This window comes from Lucilia sericata, unplaced genomic scaffold, assembly GCF_015586225.1.
Source record: "Lucilia sericata isolate MDLA Ls3-8-SP2 unplaced genomic scaffold, ASM1558622v1 Contig000476F_arrow, whole genome shotgun sequence".
Classification (NCBI taxonomy): Eukaryota; Metazoa; Arthropoda; class Insecta; order Diptera; family Calliphoridae; genus Lucilia; species Lucilia sericata.
In genome coordinates, this window is record NW_023994491.1 from 3,501 (window position 1) to 18,088 (window position 14,588).

General features: G+C 37.7%; 1 protein-coding gene across 2 annotated transcripts; it reads right to left on the minus strand.

Annotated features, from left to right (window-relative positions):
• Positions 1-298: 298 nt before the first annotated feature.
• Positions 299-14,066, minus strand: LOC119605332 (collagen alpha-1(I) chain-like). 2 transcript variants are annotated; one of them, XM_037958371.1, is made up of 10 exons: positions 13,888-14,066; positions 9,856-10,238; positions 7,828-7,878; positions 6,871-7,763; positions 6,388-6,811; positions 5,532-6,331; positions 4,934-5,473; positions 3,399-4,873; positions 3,245-3,338; positions 299-791 (listed from the first exon to the last, which is right to left on the minus strand). In XM_037958371.1, the coding sequence occupies exons 2-10, from the start codon at positions 10,097-10,099 to the stop codon at positions 645-647; spliced, it is 4,668 nt and encodes a 1,555-aa protein (XP_037814299.1). In that variant the 5' UTR covers positions 10,100-10,238; positions 13,888-14,066; the 3' UTR covers positions 299-644. The 2 variants fall into 2 exon arrangements, with proteins under 2 accessions (XP_037814299.1, XP_037814300.1); XM_037958372.1 differs by having other exon boundaries at positions 306-791; positions 7,831-7,878.
• Between the last annotated feature and the right edge of the window lie 522 nt (positions 14,067-14,588).

Here is a 14,588-nt window from a genome sequence, read left to right on the forward strand (position 1 = left end):
CTTCTGCTAATACGTTGCTGTAGGCCATTTGGTATAAAATTGCTTTCATGTTAATGATATTGTTGTTGCATATTTTTTTATAAAAAAACTTTCAAAGTTTTTATGTCAATATTCTAAAGTTCTAAAAACAATACATTTTTATTATTATTTATTGCACACAGTGGGACAATGAAGGACAATTTGGGACTTTAGTCTAGAATCTTTATTCACATCTAAATAGTTAATCTCATCTTTATTTTGATTTCAAAATTATTTTGATCCCACTGTATACTAAAAAAACTTCATGATACAATCGATATTTTTATGCTTAAAAGTTGCTTTATTGTTGTTCATTTAATATTTTTTTCTAAATATAAACTAACTTATTTTTTAACTATAAATCTAAAAAAATTTAAATCTTAAATAACTCTGTGTATACCAAAAATATTTTGTCTTAAAATTAAAATTTACAAGCATTTATTAATTTAAAATTAACTAATTTAAAAAATTTGTTATATTATTTGGTCGTTCGCTGAGAGAGAGAAATCGATTAAAAGAGATTAAGAGTTTGAGAGAGATTGTGTAAAAATATCATTCCTAAACTAATTTAATTAAAATGTAATTAAGTATTTTGTTTTATTTAAAACAAAAATTTTAAAAAGCCTCTAATAGAAACAAGCTGCTCCTAACTCAATGCGGAATTCTTGATTTGCATCACGGACATCGCGTACCGCTATATCGACAATCGGCAAACGTTGGGATTTTTCGGTGGTATAGGTTAGAACGGATTTATTCCAGCTATTAGAACGTTTCTGGAAATACGAAAAGAATAACAATATTTTTAAATATATTAAGCTATAATATAGTCTATAGTTTAGTAAGTAGACAAGTCTATAGTTTAGTAAGTAGACAAGTCTATAGTCTAGTCTATGGTCTAGTCTATAGTCTAGTCTATAGTCTAGTCTATAGTCTAGTCTAAAGTCTAGTCTAAAGTCTAGTCTATAGTAGTTTCTAGTCTAGTAGTCTTAGTCTAGTCTATAGTCTAGTCTATAGTCTAGTCTATAGTCTAGTCTATAGTCTAGTCTATAGTCTAGTCTATAGTCTAGTCTATAGTCTAGTCTATAGTCTAGTCATAGTCTAGTCTATAGTCTAGTCTATCGTCTAGTCTATAGTCTAGTCTATAGTCTAGTCTATAGTCTAGTCTATAGTCTATAGTCTAGTCTATAGTCTAGTCTAGTCCTAGTCTATAGTCTAGTCTATAGTCTAGTCTATAGTCTAGTCTATAGTCTAGTCTATAGTCTAGTCTATAGTCTAGTCTATAGTCTAGTCTATAGTCTAGTCTATAGTCTAGTCTATAGTCTAGTCTATAGTCTAGTCTATAGTCTAGTCTATAGTCTAGTCTATAGTTTAGTCTATAGTCTAGTCTATAGTCTAGTCTATAGTCTAGTCTATAGTCTAGTCTATAGTCTAGTCTATAGTCTAGTCTATAGTCTAGTCTATAGTCTAGTCTATAGTCTAGTCTATAGTCTAGTCTAGTCTAGTCTAGTTTAGTCTATAGTCTAGTCTATAGTCTAGTCTACAGTTTAGTCTATAGTCTAGTCTATAGTCTAGCCTATAGTCTAGTCTATAGTCTAGTTTCTAGTCTAGTCTATAGTCTAGTCTATAGTCTAGTCTATAGTCTAGTCTATAGTCTAGTCTATAGTCTAGTCTATAGTCTAGTCTATAGTCTAGTCTATAGTCTAGTCTATAGTCTAGTCTATAGTCTAGTCTATAGTCTAGTCCATAGTCTAGTCTATAGTCTAGTCTATAGTCTAGTCTTTAGTCTAGTCTGTAGTCTAGTCTATAGTCTAGTCTATAGTCTAGTCTATAGTCTAGTCTTTAGTCTAGTCTATAGTCTAGTCTTTAGTCTAGTCTATAGTCTAGTCTATAGTCTAGTCTATAGTCTAGTCTATAGTCTAGTCTATAGTCTAGTCTATAGTCTAGTCTATAGTCTAGTCTATAGTCTAGTCTATAGTCTAGTCTATAGTCTACAGTCTGGTCTATAGTCTAGTCTATAGTCTATTCTATAGTCTAGTTTATAGTCTAGTTTGTAGTCTAGTCTAGTCTGTAGTCTAGTCTGTAGTCGAGTCTATAGTCTAGTCTATAGTCTAGTCTATAGTCTAGTCTATAGGCTAGTCTATAGTCTAGTCTATAGTCTAGTCTATAGTCTAGTCTATAGTCTAGTCTATAGGCTAGTCTATAGTCTAGTCTATAGTCTAGTCTATAGTCTAGTCTATAGTCTAATCTATAGTCTAGTGTATAGTCTAGTCTTTAGTCTAGTCTATAGTCTAGTCTATAGTCTAGTGTATAGTCTAGTCTTTAGTCTAGTCTATAGTCTAGTCTATAGTCTAGTCTATAGTCTAGTCTATAGTCTAGTCTATAGTCTAGTCTATAGTCTAGTCTATAGTCTAGTCTATAGTCTAGTCTATAGTCTAGTCTATAGTCTAGTCTATAGTCTAGTCTATAGTCTAGTCTATAGTCTAGTCTATAGTTTAGTCTAGTCTAGTCTATAGTCTAGTCTGTAGTCTAGTCTATAGTCTAGTCTATAGTCTAGTCTATAGTCTAGTCTATAGTCTAGTCTATAGTCTAGTCTATATTCTGGTCTATAGACTAGTCTATAGTCTAGTCTATAGTCTAGTCTATAGTCTAGTTCATAGTCTAGTCTGTGGTCTAGTCTAGTCTGTAGTCTAGTCTATAGTCTAGTCTATAGTATAATCTATAGTCTAGTCCATAGTCTGGTCAATAGGCTAGTCAATAGGCTAGTCTATAGTCTAGTCTATGGTCTATTCTATAGTCTAGTATAGTCTAGTCTGTAGTCTAGTCTATAGTCTACGCTGTAGTCTAGTCTATGGTTTAGTCAATAGTCTACTCTGTAGTCTAGTCTATTGTCTAGTCTGTATTATTGTCTATATACTAGTCTATAGTCTAGTCTGTAGTCTAGTCTATAGTCTAACCTGTAGTCTAGTCTATAGTCTAGTCTTTAGTCTAGTCTATAGTCTACTCTGTAGTCTAGTCTGTAGTCTAGTCTATAGTCTAGTGTATAGACTAGCCTATAGTCTATTCTATAGTTTAGTCTATAGACTAGTCTATTGTCTAGTCTATAGTCTAGACTATAGTCTAGTCTATAGTCTAGTCTATAGTCTAGTCTATAGTCTAGCCTATAGTCAAGTCTATAGACTAGTCTATAGTCTAGTCTATTGTCTAGTCTGTTCCATATTAAACTTACTCTGCAACCATCTTCAACAGCTTCATATCGCAAACGTTGAGGGCCATCGGCTGTTAGTTCAGCATCATTCCACGATAACAATTTCAAACCATTTCTGCAAAAATATCAATCACCTTAAAATACAAAACTTGTATTTCAATATTCAATAACCAACCTTAAGGTATCCTTCTCCTCGTCCTTGTAGGCCACAGTGTTCTTACAATGGAATGTTATTTGCTGAGTGGCCTTGGCTGACATCAATTGTAGGAAGCCCATTTGATAGGAATCTGTTTTATAGTGGATTTTCATGCCTGATGGCATCTCGCTTAACCACGCCTCCTCTTCCATTCCTTTATAGCTAATTACCTTAGTCTGTTTGGGTTGAGGTCGAATACAGGTGGCACGTCTTTCCTTTTCACAATACACTAGAATAGCATCTTGTGGATCACCATCATTAGGATCAATCCAATATTCTCCAGAATTGTATTCGGGATAGGCAGCAAATAGGTCACGGCAAGTTTTAGCTGGTGCTGATTGTTGGCCATTTGGTCGAGTTAAGCGTATGAAAGAGGCCTTTACATGCTCGTAGGCCTTCAAAACCAAAGCGTGTTTCTCTTCATCGGTTAAACCTTCACCAAATTGATCGAGCATAGGTTGGTCGCCTAAAACATCTACACCCTTGGTTTGTCCCTGATTTAGTAAGGCTGTTAAGGCCGCTACATCATAGCCCAAAGTTTCGCCGGGTGGACCTGGCGGTCCTGGAGGACCAGCTGGACCCATGGGACCTGGTTTGCCATCATTGCCGTTATAACCTCTGGGGCCGGGTGGACCTGCTTGACCTGCTGGTCCTGGATTACCATCTCTTCCCTGGGGACCTCTCATGCCCATTTCGCCGGGTTTTCCTGGAGCTCCTGGTACTCCGGGAAGACCAGTATCACCCTTTAGACCTGGTGCACCAGGCATACCTTGTAAACCTATTAAGCCTCTGTGACCTTTAATACCTTTGGGACCCGGTTCACCGGTTTCACCTTTAACACCTTCGGGGCCGGGAGGACCAGCTTTGCCTCTTAAGCCCATGGGACCTTCTACACCCGGTAAGCCTGTCTCACCCTTAGGACCACGTTCTCCCAGAGGACCCATTGGACCCATAGGACCTGGAGGACCCGGAAGACCTGGATTACCGGCAGGACCCTGATTACCTTGTTGACCTGGAGGACCTTTATCTCCTGGACGTCCAGCAATACCAGGAGGACCTGCTTTGCCGGGAGGACCCTCGGGACCTTGTTCGCCTATCGGACCAGGATTGCCACTAGGACCAGCTATGCCTTGAGGACCGGGAGCGCCTTCTTTTCCAGGTTTTCCTTGTTGTCCGGGTTCTCCAGGTGCACCTCTCAAACCTCTTAAGCCAGCAGCACCTGGTGGTCCAGGTAATCCCGGCATACCTCTATCACCATGAGGACCTTGAGGTCCTTGAGGCCCAGGAGGACCTGCAGGACCATCACTACCAGTTTCACCTTTTTGTCCTTCTAATCCGGGAGGTCCTTGTAAGCCAGGATTGCCAGGCATACCGGGACGTCCTGCTTCTCCTGGGTTTCCTTTAAGACCAGGTTGACCAGCTACACCAGGTAAACCGGGGCTACCAGGTTGACCCTAAAAATGTCATAATAGTAAAAATTTCATATTTTAAGAATTTTCTTCAAAACTACTTACCACTGGACCCGCATCACCGGGACGTCCTGGTAGACCACTTAAGCCGGGTTCTCCTCTTAGACCAGTTTCACCACGAGCACCCTTTGGTCCAGTTAAGCCTATAGGACCGGGTAAACCTTGTTCGCCAGGATTACCATGAGGACCAGGAATGCCTTGTTCACCCTTAATGCCCATCAAACCACGATCACCTTTAGCGCCGGGTAGACCAGCTAAGCCAGGAGCTCCAGGGAATCCAGGAGGACCAGCAGGACCAATTGGACCTCTCTCGCCGGGCACACCATTAGCACCTTGTTCACCGGGAGTACCTGGATTACCAGGTTCACCTCTTTCACCAGTTTCACCAGGAGCGCCAGGAGGACCAACATTACCTTGAGGACCACGATCACCAGGACGACCCGAAGGACCTTCAGGGCCCATTTGACCAGGACTACCACGTTCACCTTTAACACCAGCCGGACCAGGGAGACCTTTATGACCAGGCATACCCATCATACCAGGGGCACCCATGTGACCTTTATCGCCTGGTTTACCTGGAGCGCCCTGAAATTATGTTGGTTAATAACAACAAAGATTTAATTATATAAACATATTTAATTACCGGTGGTCCATCATGACCTGGGTTGCCAGGTTCTCCTCTTTCGCCAGGTGTACCGGGTTGACCAATAGAACCTCTTTCTCCGGGATAACCACGTTCTCCTCTCAAACCCACAGGACCCAAAGGACCTTGTGGTCCAGGTGGACCTTGAGCACCATCTTTACCAGGAGCACCGGGACTTCCTGCTACACCAGGTAAACCTTGGAAACCTCTAGGACCAGTAGGACCAGGTTCACCTCTAGCACCATCTTGACCAGAAGGACCAGGTGGACCCTGGGCACCCGGTAAACCATCTTTGCCATTATCACCACGAGGACCAGGTGGTCCCTGAGCACCGGGTTCTCCAGTTTTGCCATTTTCACCAGGAATACCTTTATCACCAGGCATACCCATTGGACCGGGTAGACCCTGTAAACCTTGAGGACCTTGGTCACCCGGTTTGCCATCAGCACCTGGGATACCACGTTCACCAGGAGCTCCCTGACGACCAGCAGGACCCACACGTCCAGGTAAACCACGTAGACCTTGCAGACCGGGTACACCAGGAGGACCAATATCACCAGGACTGCCTTTATCGCCTACAGGACCTTGAATGCCTCTATCACCGGGAGTACCCTTGGGACCAATGGGACCATCAGGACCTGGCAAACCAGGTAACCCAGGAGAGCCGCGTTCACCAGTTGGTCCAGCAGGACCAGTTGGACCACGCATACCACGTTTACCGCGTTTACCTTCTGGACCTACAGTGCCTGGTAAACCGCGTGGACCTGGCTGGCCAGATTCACCTTTTATACCCTGATCACCTAAAATCATTAGAAATGGTAAACAATTTCTAATATTTCATATTATTTAAATTTACCTTTGTAACCTCTTTCACCGGGTTGACCGGGAGCACCCTTAATACCAGGCTCTCCAGGACTACCAGGCAAACCATCGGGACCACGAGGACCGGGAAAACCTTGAGGACCAGCCATACCAGGAGCACCCATAGAACCTTTATCACCAGGCATACCATCTTTACCGGCGGGACCAGGCAAACCATTTTCACCAGTAGCACCAGGACGACCAGCTTCACCACGGGGACCCTGCAAACCTTGATCACCTTTGGGACCCATATGACCCATATCACCTTTAGCACCAGGAATGCCAGGAAAACCGGGAGGACCAGGTTTGCCAATAGCACCAGGTTGGCCAGGAGTACCAGGATTGCCATCTAAACCACGAGCACCAGGTTGACCGGCAGCACCTTCACGACCACGTTCACCGCGGGGACCAGCAGGACCCTTTAAAGGAATATGTTAATTACTTTATATAGTTAAGTGCGTTGAAGAAGATTACTTACAGTAGCACCAACTGGGCCCACTGGACCCATACCTCCTGTGGAACCTTTCTCACCAGGAGCACCTTGATCACCCTTAGCACCGTCTAGACCGGGAAAACCGCGATGACCCTTTAAACCAGGTTGTCCAGGGAGACCGGGCAAACCACGAGGACCAGGAGTACCAGCTAAACCTTGAAGACCTGGCTCACCATCTTCACCCGGCGTACCATCTTTACCAGGAGGTCCAGGTAAACCACGTGGTCCTACTGGACCCGGAGGACCTTGTAAACCAGGTTCACCTGGTTCACCACGTATACCTTGAAAGCCTTGAGGACCAGAAGGACCCATATTACCAGGGGGACCACGAGGGCCAGGTTGACCTGCTGTAGCTTGTATAAATTGAGGAGCAGCATATAAAGGAGCGGTAGGACCTTTATCAGTATTGGCATATTCAGCAGCTAATTGTTGATGATAATAACTCATATCAGGTATGGGACCAGGTGGACCAGGATTACCGGGAATGCCTGGATTACCGGGAGAACCGGGATAGCCAGGTTCACCAGCAGGTCCCTGGGCACCAGTAAAACCACGATCACCTCTAGGACCATTTACAACGCCATCATAAGGATTATAAGCCGGTGTTTGTGGATGGGTTGGAGTTGGCGGCATAGGTTTCGCTGTAGTTACCGGAATTTCCTCAGGAAGCTGACTATCCTCAATCCCAACATTTGGTTTACAGTCGGCTGGAGCCCGACAAATTACTTCACCCTCAAAGCACACACAATTATGAACACAACCATCACGTTCACTAGTGAACTCATCATTTTCACGATACCAATTACCCTCGAAATGGCAGGAAAAGGCAGCTATAACATTATCAGCAGCTCGGATGCGAGGAGTTGAAGGTTCAACAGCTAAATGGAAACAAAAAAGATTTTGAAGTTAAACGTTAAACATTTCACTCCACACCCTACTTACTACCTTCCTCATGTGTCTCATACTTTTCCACATCAGCGCCAGTATCTACATCTGAAACACAAATAAGAATTACATCAATTGACCATTAAATACAGACATAAATCAGACATTTATTTTGTGTCACAATTACTACAATGCTCATGCACACACTGACGTGTTCTATTTATTTATTTCTACTATTTATCACTAGGTCAACTATTCGAATCTTAATGTTTGTTTTTGCTTTGTTAGTCCCCTGTAGCTCTATGTATGGTTTTTCAATTAATGTTGTGTGTTGCTTAGACTTTTAGTCAACCATCAGCATCAATTTGCTGTTGACAAGATAATAAAATACATGAATTTTCTCTCTATTAAAGCTGACATATTCTCCAGACAATAACCAATATAGTCTTTAGACAATAGCCGATATTGGATCTAGACCATAGTCTATAGCCAATAGAGTTTTTGAAAGATATTCGATTAAGGTTCTAGATATTAGCCGATATTGGGTCTTAACTACTTAGAACTAAATCGGCGGACTCTGCTGTCTGATATATTCTCCAGCATTTGGCTAATATTGAACTGAACTAGAACTAGAACTGAACTAGAACTGACCTAGAACTGAACTAGAACTGAACTAGAACTGAACTAGAACTGAACCAGAACTGAACTAGAACTGAACTAGAACTAGAACTGAACTAGAACTGAACTAGAACTGAACTAGAACTGAACTAGAACTGAACTAGAACTGAACTAGAACTGAACTAGAACTGAACTAGAACTGAACTAGAACTGAACTAGAACTGAACTAGAACTGAACTAGAACTGAACTAGAACTGAACTAGAACTGAACTAGAACTGAACTAGAACTGAACTAGAACTGAACTAGAACTGAACTAGAACTGAACTAGAACTGAACTAGAACTGAACTAGAACTGAACTAGAACTGAACTAGAACTGAACTAGAACTGAACTAGAACTGAACTAGAACTGAACTAGAACTGAACTAGAACTGAACTAGAACTGAACTAGAACTGAACTAGAACTGAACTAGAACTGAACTAGAACTGAACTAGAACTGAACTAGAACTGAACTAGAACTGAACTAGAACTGAACTAGAACTGAACTAGAACTGAACTAGAACTGAACTAGAACTGAACTAGAACTGAACTAGAACTGAACTAGAACTGAACTAGAACTGAACTAGAACTGAACTAGAACTGAACTAGAACTGAACTAGAACTGAACTAGAACTGACTAGAACTAGAACAGAACTAGAACTGAACTAGAACTGAACTACAACTGAACTAGAACTAGAATTCCCATTGGTATATTTAAAATAAATTTGAATGGTTACAACTAGAATACAATATTTGTATAATTGATGTAGGGCAAACAAAATGGTCACACATCTACCACTTTACATTTATAGCAAGTAGCACACACACACTTAAGCCCATATACATATGGGCATGAAAAATACACGCTTTTCATTTATTTGTAACATGACGATCAGAAACAATGCACATCAATTGATACTGTGGCCTAAAGAAATGTGGAAAATGATGATGATGGTGGCGCTAACAAAGCGTACAACAGGGGAATGCATGAATTCTCACCATGATGATTACAATGTTGATGACTATGACGATGATAGCGCCATTTGAAACTAATTGAAAAATATGTTAAAGTAATAAAATGACAAAAAATTATATTTATAAAAAAGTAATTCCCAGTTTTTTGTTGGTAATAGCCTAAAAGTGTTTCAAGTTTTGCTAATTTATCGGAAAAATCTTAAAAAAAAACATTAGCCGGCTTTAAAGTCTGTTATAAATTAAGGTCATTTAGAACATTAAATACAAAGTAATAATAAAAATTCTAAATATAAATAAATGATTTTTCTTTATTGCTAAAGAATCTCTACATAGTCTAGTTAAAAAACCATAAATTTATTTTATTAAAACTACTCATAAATTTATTTATAGCAATTTTTATTAATATTCATTACTTGTTAATTTAAGTCAGGGAAATGTAAAATCAAAACTCACCTTCATCATAATTATTATAATCATAATTTTCCAAATCATCTAAGTCTGCTACTTCCGGTTTAGGTTCTTCAGCTTGTGGTCGTTCCGCTAGCTTTTTGGGAGTTTTTAGTTTCTTAATGCGTTTAACACGTTTGCCTGTCTTGACTTTAGCATCTTCAGCCTCAGAGGCAGCGGCAGTTACAATTTGCAGTAGAACACAGGCGGTGATAAACAACCAAAAGATTTTTAAATGTTTTAAATGCATTTTAGTTTAAAGCAATTTTTTTTTGTTTTCGTTTATTTTTTGTTTTTCTTATTAATGAACACAAAAATTATTATTGAACAAAAACAACAACAACAGCGAATACATTAAGGCATGAGTTTTGAAGTAATGAGTGAATAATCTGTAAATAAATATAAAATTAGAACAAAATCATTAAAATAGACATTAAAAATAAAAAATGTTTGAAAGAAAAAATCTTATTAATGAATTAATGCAGTAAAAGAACTAAATATACAAATTAATTGTATTATTAAAGAAAATTACAAGCAGAGACGTAGTTAAATAAATACATTGAGGGCAGGTTTAAACTATAGCTTTTATTGTCTCTAGAAAGAACATAGTCTCTAGAATATAGAATGTTTGCCTCTCTTCTCTATAATCTCTAAACTAAAGCTTTTATAGTTTCCAGCCTCCAGACCTTAGTTCTAGTTAAGTTCAGTTGTAGTTCAGTTTTAGTACTGTTCTAGTTCAGTTCTAGTTCAGTTCTAGTTCAGTTCTAGTTCTGTTCTAGTTTAGTTCTAGTTCAGTTCTAGTTCAGTTCTAGTTCAGTTCTAGTTCAGTTCTAGTTCAGTTCTAGTTCAGTTCTAGTTCAGTTCTAGTTCAGTTCTAGTTCAGTTCTAGTTCAGTTCTAGTTCAGTTCTAGTTCAGTTCTAGTTCAGTTCTAGTTCAGTTCTAGTTCAGTTCTAGTTCAGTTCTAGTTCAGTTCTAGTTCAGTTCTAGTTCAGTTCTAGTTCAGTTCTAGTTCAGTTCTAGTTCAGTTCTAGTTCAGTTCTAGTTCAGTTCTAGTTCAGTTCTAGTTCAGTTCTAGTTCAGTTCTAGTTCAGTTCTAGTTCAGTTCTAGTTCAGTTCTAGTTCAGTTCTAGTTCAGTTCTAGTTCAGTTCTAGTTCAGTTCTAGTTCAGTTCTAGTTCAGTTCTAGTTCAGTTCTAGTTCAGTAGTTCAGTTTCTAGTTCAGTTCTAGTTCAGATCTAGTTCAGTTCTAGTTTAGTTCTAGTTCAGTTCTAGTTCAGTTCTAGTTCAGTTCTAGTTCAGTTCTAGTTCAGTTCTAGTTCCGTTCTAGTTTAGTTCTAGTTCAGTTCTAGTTCAGTTCTAGTTCAGTTCTAGTTCAGTTCTAGTTCAGTTCTAGTTCAGTTCTAGTGTCTAGTTCTGTTCTAGTAGTTCTAGTTTAGTTCTAGTTCTGTTCTAGTTCTGTTCTAGTTCTGTTCTAGTTCTGTTCTAGTTCTGTTTTTAGTTCTGTTCTAGTTCTGTTCTAGTTTGTTCTAGTTCTGTTCTAGTTCTGTTCTAGTTCTGTTCTAGTTCTGTTCTAGTTCTGTTCTAGTTCTGTTCTAGTTCTGTTCTAGTTCTGTTCTAGTTCTGTTCTAGTTCTGTTCTAGTTCTGTTCTAGTTCTGTTCTAGTTCTAGTTCTAGTCTGTTCTAGTGTTCTAGTTCTGTTCTAGTTCTGTTCTAGTTCTGTTCTATTTCTGTTTCTAGTTCTGTTCTAGTTCTGTTCTAGTTCTGTAGTTCTAGTTCTGTTCTGTTCTAGTTCTAGTTCTATTCTGTTCTAGTTCTGTTCTAGTTCTGTTCTAGTTGTTCTAGTTCTGTTCTAGTTCTGTTCTAGTTCTGTTCTAGTTCTGTTCTAGTTCTGTTCTAGTTCTGTTCTAGTTCTGTTCTAGTTCTGTTCTAGTTCTGTTCTAGTTCTGTTCTAGTCTGTTCTAGTTCTGTTCTAGTTCTGTTCTAGTTCTGTTCTAGTTCGTTCTAGTTCTGTTCTAGTTCTTTCTAGTTCTGTTCTAGTTCTGTTCTAGTTCTGTTCTAGTTCTGTTCTAGTTCTGTTCTAGTTCTGTTCTAGTTCTGTTCTAGTTCTGTTTCTAGTTCTGTTCTAGTTCTGTTCTAGTTCTGTTCTAGTTCTGTTAGTTATGTTCTGTTCTAGTTCTGTTATGTTCTAGTTCTGTTCTAGTTCTGTTCTAGTTCTGTTCTAGTTCTGTTCTAGTTCTGTTCTAGTTCTGTTCTAGTTCTGTTCTAGTTCTGTTCTAGTTCTGTTCTAGTTCTGTTCTAGTTCTGTTCTAGTTCTGTTCTAGTTCTGTTCTAGTTCTGTTCTAGTTCTGTTCTAGTTCTGTTCTAGTTCTGTTCTAGTTCTGTTCTAGTTCTGTTCTAGTTCTGTTCTAGTTCTGTTCTAGTTCTGTTCTAGTTCTGTTCTAGTTCTGTTCTAGTTCTGTTCTAGTTCTGTTCTAGTTCTGTTCTAGTTCTGTTCTAGTTCTGTTCTAGTTCTGTTCTAGTTCTGTTCTAGTTCTGTTCTAGTTCTGTTCTAGTTCTGTTCTAGTTCTGTTCTAGTTCTGTTCTAGTTCTGTTCTAGTTCTGTTCTAGTTCTGTTCTAGTTCTGTTCTAGTTCTGTTCTAGTTCTGTTCTAGTTCTGTTCTAGTTCTGTTCTAGTTCTGTTCTAGTTCTGTTCTAGTTCTGTTCTAGTTCTGTTCTAGTTCTGTTCTAGTTCTGTTCTAGTTTCTGTTCTAGTTCTGTTCTAGTTCTGTTCTAGTTTGTTTCTAGTTCTGTTCTAGTTCTGTTCTAGTTCTGTTCTAGTTCTGTTCTAGTTCTGTTCTAGTTCTGTTCTAGTTCTGTTCTAGTTCTTCTGTTCTATGTTCTGTTCTAGTTCTGTTCTAGTTCTGTTCTAGTTCTGTTCTAGTTCTGTTCTAGTTCTGTTCTAGTTTCTGTTCTAGTTCTGTTCTAGTCTGTCTAGTTCTGTTCTAGTTCTGTTCTAGTTTTCAGTTCTGTTCTAGTTTCTGTTCTGTTCTAGTTCTGTTCTAGTTCTGTTTTCTAGTTCTGTTTCTAGTTCTGTTCTAGTTCTGTTCTAGTTCTGTTCTAGTTCTGTTCTAGTTCTGTTCTAGTTCTGTTCTAGTTCTGTTCTAGTTCTGTTCTAGTCTGTTCTAGTTCTGTTCTAGTTCTGTTCTAGTTCTGTTCTAGTTCTGTTCTAGTTCTGTTCTGTTCTAGTTCTGTTCTAGTTCTGTTCTAGTTCTGTTCTAGTTCTGTTCTGGTTTTGTTCTAGTTCAGATATTTTGGTTTAATCAAATGCTGTTTTAATTTTATTAGTTAACATATTCTGAAATCAAAACACTTTTCTTACAAACGGTCTTAACATTTTTAATTAAAACTGCATTTTTCTTTTGCATTGAACATGTTTTTTGTCTATAAATTTTTATACGTCTCTGTTTAATCACTTCTTAGTTTAATCACTTCTTTTAAATTTCAAATTGTCTTAGTTTTTTTTCTAAACCAAATGTTAGAGTTCACTATATATTTTTGATTAAACAATTTTGTATAGTTTCAGAGACACGCATTAAAACAAATAGGAGTATTTCTTATCATTGAATTTTTGACTAAATAAAACACAAACAAAAGTATTAAAAGAAAAAAAAATGTGCTTTTCAATCATTAATTATAAAGTTTTATAAAAAATTTATTTCCTGTTGGCACTGAAGACAAAATATATGTGAAATTAATTATGAATGACAATTGTGTAACAGAATGCAGCAGAAATTAAAAGAAAAACTGTGACATATAGACGGAACTTTAATAGAATCTCAAGAGGCTAGACATAGACAAGAAGAGGTTAAATTTCAATTTTTTTTTTTATTTTTTCAAAAACGCAAAATTTTCTGCAATATTTTTTTTTATTTTTTAAAAACATAAGATTTTCAAAATTTTTTTTTTATTTTTTCATTTTTGTTCATTTCTGATTTCTTAGTTCTTAAAATATTTTATTTATTTTTTTTCAAAATCTCTTTCTCTTATCTTTTTGCTTACTTTTGATCCTGTTTGTTCACTTTCAAAAATTCTCACTCAAAACTCATTCATGTTTTTTTTTTTTGCCACTTGAAACACTTGCACTTCACTTTTTTCACTATTTCACTTAACCGAACCGTTTTCCTTATTTTTTTCCGAGTTGTTGAATGTATTAAAAATGTATTAAAACTGTAAAAATTCTAAGCTTGACTTCGGTATTTATAGTTTTCTTATGGTCTTCTTTGGTGCAAGAATACGAAAAAAAAATCATAGAAAAAAAAACATAGAACAATAGAAACTATTTTAAATGAAAACATGAATTCAGCATAAAAATTATTTCAATATTCAGCGCAAGTAGAGTAATTAAAATTGATTGTCACACAGTGCGTATGAGCAAAGTACTACAGAAAAGAGAGCAAGAGAGAAGATCATTCTTAGAGAGTGATCTTCATTATACTCACTGATAAGATACTCTTGCTTTCAGGCTTAACTTAAGAACTTTCTTCGTGAGCTCTTGCTTAAATCATGGGATTTTAAAAAATTGGGTGCAATATTCTTATCTTCACTTTGAAAATAAAGCCGGCCGGCTGGTTGGTTGTTGATCCGACCAGAGGCCTATTTTGTTGCGTCATACATTCATATGTATATTTATGAATGAAATGTGTGTTTGAAATAGTTTAAATTAATCGCTGTTTAATATTTCTATTGTTTTGTTTATTTAT

What these genes read in the sequence shown, in the direction of transcription:
- LOC119605332 (XM_037958371.1), bottom strand. Translation starts at nt 10,099, where the DNA reads ATGCATTTAAAACATTTAAAAATCTTTTGGTTGTTTATCACCGCCTGT. An exon ending in TGAGACACATGAGGAAGGTA is followed by an intron (nt 7,764 to 7,827) that starts GTAAGTAGGGTG and finishes GTTTCCATTTAG; the next exon opens with CTGTTGAACCTTCAACTCCT. An exon ending in TGGGCCCAGTTGGTGCTACT is followed by an intron (nt 6,812 to 6,870) that starts GTAAGTAATCTT and finishes ATTCCTTTAAAG; the next exon opens with GGTCCTGCTGGTCCCCGCGG.